At 36.3% G+C, this 9,072-nt stretch overlaps 1 protein-coding gene across 1 annotated transcript; it reads left to right on the top strand.

The window, feature by feature from the left end:
* The first annotated feature begins 223 nt into the window (after positions 1 to 223).
* Positions 224 to 8,553, top strand: LOC113356367 (probable LRR receptor-like serine/threonine-protein kinase At1g53430). The gene is made up of 24 exons (XM_026599481.1): positions 224 to 548; positions 1,832 to 2,006; positions 2,099 to 2,170; positions 2,661 to 2,729; positions 2,825 to 2,896; positions 2,988 to 3,059; positions 3,223 to 3,294; positions 3,391 to 3,462; positions 3,553 to 3,624; positions 3,743 to 3,817; positions 3,935 to 4,009; positions 4,329 to 4,400; positions 4,517 to 4,582; positions 4,673 to 4,732; positions 4,828 to 4,866; positions 4,953 to 5,002; positions 5,120 to 5,481; positions 5,643 to 5,838; positions 5,922 to 6,065; positions 6,479 to 6,600; positions 6,681 to 6,891; positions 7,116 to 7,353; positions 7,606 to 7,756; positions 7,921 to 8,553. Exons 1-24 carry the CDS (start codon positions 440 to 442, stop codon positions 8,365 to 8,367), a joined length of 3,093 nt encoding a protein of 1,030 aa, XP_026455266.1. The 5' UTR covers positions 224 to 439; the 3' UTR covers positions 8,368 to 8,553.
* The last annotated feature ends 519 nt before the right edge of the window (positions 8,554 to 9,072 follow it).

The raw sequence follows: 9,072 nt of genomic DNA, 5'->3' as shown, positions 1-9,072 counted from the left end.
TCCCTCTTAATATAACCAGTAGAAAGTAAAATGATAACATGCATTGAAAAGAAAAGAAGGTAAAATGATAAGCCCTTTTGTAAATGAGGAAAAGAATCATGTGGTGGGGGGTGCCCACCGTTGTTCAATAATTCTGATCCTTTATTACCGAGAGTTAGCTAAAATCAAAATGTACTTCCTGCGCTTTATTAACTTTAATTTTAGCTAGATGTATTTAAGACTACGCGTTTGACAAAATCAAAACAGGAGATGCAGACAGAGCAAGAGAAAAGGATAGATATATTGAACTGTAATTCTTATTAGCCAAAGCCAGCAGCAGCCAACCACGATTCTCTTACTCTTTCAAGTTTCGAATGCTGCAATCCGCACCACTTAATTTCTCTTGCCTAAGTTAATTAGAACAGAAAGAAATAGTTTACTACTGTTTTTGAAGGACAAAATGGAATTAGCAGTTCCAAAAATCTCAGCTCTTCTAGTTCTTCTGTTTCTTTTGTTAAATTTCTATGGAGAATTCGGATCTGAAGCTCAAGTAATTCCTGATGATGAAGGTAACGTAGTCATTACTAATTTCCTTGTTGTTTTTGATTAATTAACCATTTCCCATATCGACTGCTAGTGCCTCGGTTCAATGAAAACATAACTAAAATATTTAGAAAATCAGAGCTTTATTCTTCTTCTTATTACCACATTAATTTCAATAATTGACAACTTCACAAAGAAAATCAGGGGCACTCATGACTGTATCTTGTGATAATTTTTTTCTTTCAAAATTTTGATGTTTGCTTTTGAGATGGCAAACTTAATTAGCTGTACGTTCAGTCCCGTTGGGTCTTAGATATCAGGATAGGAGGTTGAGATTGAGAGTTGAGTTTTCAGCTCAACCTTTCTCTGTTTTTGTATCATGCTTTGATCAATCCAATTCTTTTCTTTGTTGGAAAAAAACTTAGCAGTTCAGATTTTCAGAGGTTCTGATACCACAGTAGCATAATACAGTATGTTCCGAGTCAAAGACAGTAGTGATACTAGTAGTTAGTTAGTACGTCATCTATCCATGCCTTAATTAGTTGAATATAGGGTTTAAGTATAATAAGATAATGTTATCATCTTCATCTGATTCAGAGATTGTGGGTCCCACAGAAACTCCGTAAAAACATTGGATGAACAAGAAAGAACAAAAGATATCAGTTCATCGGTAGTGGTACAAGCATCAGTTCTGAAGAACAGACACGTTTGGTCTTCTAGCTAGATCCCATCATATGAACTGTGGCTGTCGAGCAATTTGCTATCTTTGAATTTTTGGTACACGTCGCTATTCTCATTTTTCTTTTGGGCAATAGAGAAGAGAGATAGAAAAGATTTCTACGCTGGTATTTCTTCTTTTTCGGTGCATTTAAGAATTTCCTATTGATCGAGCGACCGAGCACAAGAAAATCAATAATTTTATAGCCCTGAAAATATTAAAATTTCAAAATACAGTTGGAGGTTAGAGTTGCTAAGTGGATGTTGAACAACTGTAGATGGCTACGTTGCCTCCTCTGACCTTTGACTTGCATTGAATCTCCTCAGCTAAGAATCGATGGTTTCTACAGTAGAATCTTTGACCGACCTTTATTCCCCCCACTCCCCATGTGTTAGGTAGGTTTGTGTATGTAACTATTTAGAGCAAGCAGCACCGTTTAATGATGGCTTTCAAAGTTTGAAAGTCGTTATACCCTTGGTAAATAATGACTTAGTAAAAAAAAAGGTTTGCTTTACCTAACCGAATGTTAAAAGAAACCTAATACTAACTTTTATCAATATTGTGTTGCTAACCCAAAAACTTCAATTGCAGTGCAAGCACTAAAGAATATCTCTACAAAGATAAACGTTACATATTGGAAGAATGTCAACAAAAATTCATGCACTCGAAGTGGAGTTCTTAATGTGACCTTTACTAAAGATATCTTAAGTAATGTTACCTGCAATTGTAGTTACAACTCTTCTTCAATTTGCCATATCACAAACATGTAATATCCCTTTGCCTCGTGACTCAACTCTTCATCTCTTTATAATTATTATTGTGTATAATTTCTGAAAGGGGTCTTCTTTTCATTTCAAGTCAACTCAAAGGTCTCGACTTAACTGGAATTCTACCTCAAGAATTCGGCAATCTTCCTTTTCTCCAGGAAATGTAAGTTGTGACACTATAAGTGTCTATTTTTTTCATGCACAAGAACTGTTTGATGAGATGCCTCATAAAGACTGTTTGCTCTCAAGGTGGATGTTATGATAGAGCGTACCTTTAGTTCACTCAAATGCTTTGCGAACGAAGTTTGCCTAATGAAGTTTGTTCATGGATAATGTGCTGCGGCTTGGTTGGTAAATTGCCGTCCGTCTGAGCCAACTGCACCTATGTCAGTGCAAATCTGTGATTCTTGTAGAGAACATGGAGTTCAGACCTGTCTCCACTTCAGTTCAAAATCCTCTCAGAAAAAAATATCGCATACGCAGTAGCTCTCGTAATCCTAGGCATAGTAATAAACTGTAACTTGATTAAACTCAGTTCCAAATTTTCAATCATATAGTGGGTTATCATTTTTTTTCCATTGCCATGATCATCTCTCTTTCTGTGTCTTGTTGATGTCAGTGACTAATATGGTTCATTTCTCTCTGTTTAACAGCGATTTAAGTCGTAACTATCTGAATGGAACCATTCCCAAGAGTTGGTCTACCCTTCCTCTCACAATCGTGTAAGATTTTAATGTATTACATTGTTTGGATTCTTCACTTACTCTGGATACTAATCATTTATATTTATACATCCTAAACTATTTGTTGGTTGCAGGTCTCTATTGGCAAACAGCATTAGTGGATCAATTCCGAAGGAAATTGGTGACATTATCACACTGCATGAGCTGTAAGATGTGATTAAATTTTGATTGTATTCGGAAATTAAATATTTATTTTTATTTTTATAATTTGTACTTAACAAGATTTGTCTGCAATAGGAACTTACAAGATAATCAGCTTGATGGACCTCTTCCTCCAGCTCTTAGCAATCTGAAAAGTTTGCGAAGATTGTAAGAGTACTTTCGTTCACTTACAACATTGATCATAAATTCTAGAAGTTACAGTCTCATTTACCTATTTGATTAGTTATGTTGCTCCAAATAGTCGAGCTAATTAGAGTAGTTACACCTTTAAATGTTGAACTCACTTGGTATGCTCTTCGTATTTCCGCAGACTTTTATCGGGGAACAATTTCACGGGAACCTTACCACAAAAATTTGGTGATTTGAAGAACTTGAGAGATTTGTATGTAAACTCAATTGACATATAGAGTTTTATGGGTTTGTTTAAGCTGTATCTTTCATTTAAATTAAGTACATTGAATTCAGTTGCTTTTTGCAGTAGGATAGATGGGACTAGTATCTCTGGCAATATACCTGAGTTTATTGGGAATTGGACACAACTCAGCCGGCTGTGAGTATAATACTTACGAATTATGTTTTGATTCGTAAAAGCAAAAGCTCCTAGCTTGAAGTCTGATTTGATTTATGATAAGCTTTCCAGAGAAATGCAAGGCACATCCATGGAGGGACCCATTCCTTCTGCCGTATCCCTTTTGAAGAACTTAACTATACTGTAAGCCCACTTTCACCCTTTTAAGACTTCCAAATGTTTACTCAAATGATCTTCCTTTTGACTGTCGAATTCAAGAATGATGAGCTCATCCTTTTAAGTCGATGCAAATTTATTTCAGGAGAATCTCTGATTTGAAGGGACCCAGTACGCAAAAATTCCCAGATTTGAAGGATTTGACAGTCATGAGAGATTTGTGAGTTTAATTGTGGTTAACGCAGATGCTTCACTGCATGTCTTTATCGTTTATACTAACCAATCTTTTGTAGTTTCAGCGAATTAAAATAAAAAAACTTTTTCAAATGAATGACAGGGTCTTGAGAAATTGCTTGATTAGTGGTTCTATCCCACAATATATTGGACTGATGATGACAAATCTCGACAACATGTAAGTTTCTTTGGCAGTTCGGAATTTTGGATAGAATACCAATTATTCATATTTCACTTCAAAATATCTGTATTAGATTTTTCTTTACACCTTGATTTAACAAAAACATCAAAGATTTCTCTCATATCTCCCAGTTTTGAGTGATCACGCATTAAGACATGATTTTATATGTACCGACTGTGTCTTTTATTATATCAATTACCTTCCTTTTTTGTGATTATTTTCACCTAATATCTGAAAAAAGTAATCAGTTTCTGGTTGGGGTAGGAAGTTGAATATCTTGTCTGCCATCGTCACTATAGAGAGTTTCATATTACAGGGATTTGAGCTTTAACAGATTGGATGGCACTATCCCTGACAATCTTCAACAGCTTGAAAAACTGCGGTTCGTGTAAGTAAATTTGCTCTAAGAAATCCTTCCAAAAAAATCTTATACTCAATAAAGTCGACTCAAATTTTGGGTCCTTATGATTGGTGAGTTGAAAATGATATTGTTCTTGAATGTAGGTATCTCACCAATAACTCACTGACTGGACCCATACCGTCGTGGATAGTTAACACAAAGAGGAACTTGTATGTATTTATCTGCTCCTAATCTGTGTGTGCGGTAAAACATTTTGTGCACTTCATAAATACGACTGGGTGTGTCAATCTGTCTTGCAGTGATATATCTTACAACAATTTCACAGGATCTGCTCAATCCAGCTGTCAGGAATCGAACTTGTAAGTCCAATTTCAATTAATTATTTGTCACTGGAAAGTTAGTTTTGTATAAAATATTAAAATGTAATACCATTCTTTATTTGATGATCTAACAGGAATAAAATATCTAGTTTTTCATCACGGCAAGACAAGTCGTAAGTTTTTTGACTACACATGGTTCTTGTTTTTGTACATACTTACTAACCAGAAGAAATAAAATAACCAAATCTTTATTTCGCAGAACTCCTTGGTGCTTGAAGAAGGATCTACCCTGTTCCTTAAAACCCAAATGTAGGTAGATAAGCTTGTTACTAATGTCTGACTGATCTGAGCTCTTCGAAAAAAGAAAAGCGTTATGTTTTTCCACATCAACACATGCAAATTATCACATTATCATTATCCTTGCAGATTTTTCATTGTTCATCAATTGTGGTGGACCAGCTGTGAATTTTGAAGGCAACGAATATGAAGCAGACTTATCAACAATGGGTCCATCAACATTTTTCTGGTCTAATGGTAAATGGGCTTCTAGCACTATGGGGAACTACATAGGAAATGAGACGGCAATATATTCTGCTCAATCTAGCCCAAACATGACAGCAGCAGACTTGTATACGACAGCTCGCCTTGCCCCTGTCTCTCTGAAGTACTACGGCTTGTGTTTGCGCCCAGGAAATTATAATGTGACACTTCACTTTGCTGAAATAATGTTCCCTGCTAACCAACCAAATAACATTCCTGGGAAACGCATTTTTGATGTATCAATCCAAGTGAGTGTTGGCAAGTCTGCGTCATTCTTTTGAATGGATCATCCTTTTATCACTGGATCAAATTCTTTGCTGAGACTGTTTGACAATTGGTTCCAAATCAATCCTTTTTTTGATTGTTCAATCGGGCTTTACGAGACATTGTTTTGATATACTACTTGTAGGGAAAAAGTTTCTTGAAGGACTTTAATATTGCAGAGGAGGCTAAAGGGGTCGGTAAGAGAGTAACTAAAGAACTTAACATTGATGTTACTAATGGCACTCTTGAGATTCACTTATTCTGGAGAGGGAAAGGAACTTCTTCCATTCCATTCAGAAGTGTTTATGGACCTTTAATTTCAGCAATAACAGTCAAACCAAGTAAGTTAATCCAGAAATTTGGCTCTGTCCTCCATATTCTTTGTTATCTTGGATCAATACTTGATGGTTTCTTCTTTTGTTAGACTTCGATCCCGGAACGGACACAGGTCGCATGTCTATTGGAGTTATTCTTGGCATTGTAGCTGCTGCGTGTGTACTAGTGTTACTAATATTGGCAGCTCTCCGGAAGAAAGGTTACCTAGGAGGAAAGGACCTTGAGAACAAAGGTTAGTGAAAATGATAAAGAACTTATTCGTTCACTATACCTTCACTTGTATGAAAATTTCAAGGTTGCAGTTGAGTTGTTCTAGTTTTTTTTTTCCTGCTTAGTGTGGCGCTAGTTTGCGTTATACAAGATATTTGAAGTTGAAATAGAATGAATACTGTGAAAGTTTATGCGGTCGCCTTCAATTGTATGAAGATAGTCTTCACTTTAGTATAACATTGTATAATTTATCTGGGGACAGTAACAAACAGGAAGATTATATATTGCTTTAAAAGAGAAAAACAAAAGTTTTTTTCCTTTTTCTACTTTTTCCTGTAACTGTGGTCTGATATACAGATTAGAATGGTATTAAGAAATAGAGATGCTAGGTTCTTGGCTAAATTGTATTTCATTCTCTTTTTTCTCATCTGGCAGAACTCAGAGCAGGAATAGAATCACAAACGGGTTACTTCAGTTTAAGACAGATTAAAGCAGCAACTGGCAACTTTGACCCAGCTAACAAAATAGGTGAAGGTGGATTTGGCCCGGTTTATAAGGTAATTAAGAATTTTATTTCCAGGTTCTACGTTGCTGTTTTGTCAAAGAATCTTATCAAAACTCATTTTTCTTATATCAGGGTCAATTGCATGATGGTTCAATAATTGCTGTGAAGCAGCTTTCTTCTAAATCCAAGCAAGGCAATCGCGAGTTTATCAATGAGATTGGCATGATTTCTGCTTTACAACACCAGAACCTTGTGAAGCTTTTTGGATGTTGTATTGAAGGAAACCAGCTATTGCTAATTTATGAGTACATGGAAAATAATAGCCTTGCACGTGCACTATTTGGTAAGCACCTTGACTCCCTATTTTAATACCGTAGTAAAAACACTTTTCAGAGTCGGTACCATGTTCAACCATTAACATGTGCTCATTGCTGATGTCCATTTATGCCTTTTTAGGCGGTTTCTACAACATAATGTTCAAAGGGGCATTACAAAACAGTCTCTGGATTTCCAGAATGTCCATACCACAATTTATAACCTAATTTATTAGAAATGTCACCATCTTAGGTAAAGAAGAACAGCGACTGAATTTGAACTGGCCAACAAGGCATAAGATTTGCCTGGAGATAGCAAAAGGTTTAGCTTATCTTCATGAAGAATCAAGACTGAAGATAGTTCACAGGGACATAAAGGCAACAAACGTGCTGCTTGATAAAGATCTCACTGCTAAAATATCTGACTTTGGTTTGGCTAAACTTGACGAGGACGAGAACACTCATATCAGTACACGAATAGCAGGAACTATGTAAGTCGATTTTCCCTCCCCCTACCTTTCTTTTTTATCCTATGTTAGTTATCGTTAGTTCATTTAGTGTGTCTGTTGTTTGTTAGAGTGGTCATTAGCTTGAATATGAAAAAAAAATGGGTCGTAAAAGTTTGAACTTCAGGAGGTAGAAATGAGGGGGTAATTTGCCTCATCATTACAGGCCAAGAGTTGGACTGCTTAATTCACCTATAATCTACTCATCATGTGATTTATGCTGTCTATTACTTGTAGAGGTTATATGGCTCCAGAATATGCAATGAGGGGTTACTTGACGTACAAAGCAGATGTATACAGCTTTGGAATCATTGCTTTAGAAATCGTCAGTGGGAAGAGCAACACAAATTACAGGCCAAAGGAGGAGTTCGTCTATCTTCTTGACTGGGTAAGATTATATATGCGTTATAGCACTTGCATGTCATGAAAGCATTAAAGATTTTAGGGCTATTGTTATTTCAACTATTTTAATCATAATCCTTAGCATAGACAAATAGAATGATGACAGGAAAGTGACAGCGAAATTAACCATCTTCTCTTGGATATTTGCAGGCTTATGTACTACAAGAGCAGGGAAATCTACTCGACCTTGTAGACCCGGTTCTGGGATCAAAGTACTCGAAAAAAGAGGCTCTGAAAATGTTGAACATAGCTTTGTTATGCACCAACCCATCCCCAAGTCTTCGGCCTCTTATGTCTTCCGTTGTAAGCATGCTGGAAGGCCGTATTCCAGTCCAAGCACCAATAGTGGGGCGAAACTCAAAGGCTGACGAAATGAGACTAAGGGCATTTGAGAGGCGCTCATATGATAGCGAGACACAAGCTTCAAGTGCTTCTCAAGAGACTCATACAGAGAGTAGATCCAATGATGGTCCGTTGGTTAATTCCTCATTGTTATACAACCAAGACGAAGAAGATGACGAAGATGATGAATATGATGGTGATGACGATGATACTAGAGAATATTCCTCCCAAGGCAAACTTCTCCCTGATCCATGAGACGAAAACTGAAGTAATTGATAGAGTCTATAGCACAGAATATTAGGAAAATCTGTTAGTAACAAAGAAGATATATAAAGCCATATGTGTGTTTTGGTTTTGCCGGTTATGAAGTGTTATTTTGACCACATTATTGTACCCTGTTTTGGTTTGTAAATGATCCAATGTCGAATGACATTTTCTATATAGGGAGCGTGAAATTCCCTATGAAAAGTCCCACTATTATCAGCACAAAAATAGACTGAAAAAGAAGTTTTCTGCAAAATGCTGGAATTGACATTGTCAGCACGACGAAATGACTGGCCTAGCTAAGGTGTATAAGGGCTGTCCAGCTGCATGTAAATGACCAAGTTACCCTTATATAGTTTAAGGTACAAAAACGTCCTTCTGTTAAATCAAAAATATAAACTTAAAATGGTCAAAACCAAAACCAAAAACAAAATCAGCCGATAGGAAGAAAATAATTCCGTTGTCGATCAATCGTTCAGTGACAAATTTTTGATCGTCGATTAAAATCACAACTATAGAATGATGAGTAGAACGAAGCTTTGCGTTAGAAATTTACTTCATGATCCACATGTTTGAATCCAATTCAATCAAGCAAGTAATCAAGCAAGTGAATCCCAAATCAAAGTGAGCGACGTTGGAGAGCGAAATGCAAATCCCGATTGCTCGAGAATTTATATTAGAAGGTATTTCTAACAA

This window comes from Papaver somniferum, chromosome 3 (genome assembly GCF_003573695.1).
Source record: "Papaver somniferum cultivar HN1 chromosome 3, ASM357369v1, whole genome shotgun sequence".
Lineage (NCBI taxonomy): Eukaryota > Viridiplantae > Streptophyta > Magnoliopsida > Ranunculales > Papaveraceae > Papaver > Papaver somniferum.
Note: the sequence above shows the minus strand (reverse complement) of the source record. Positions and strands in the feature narration are given on the sequence as shown.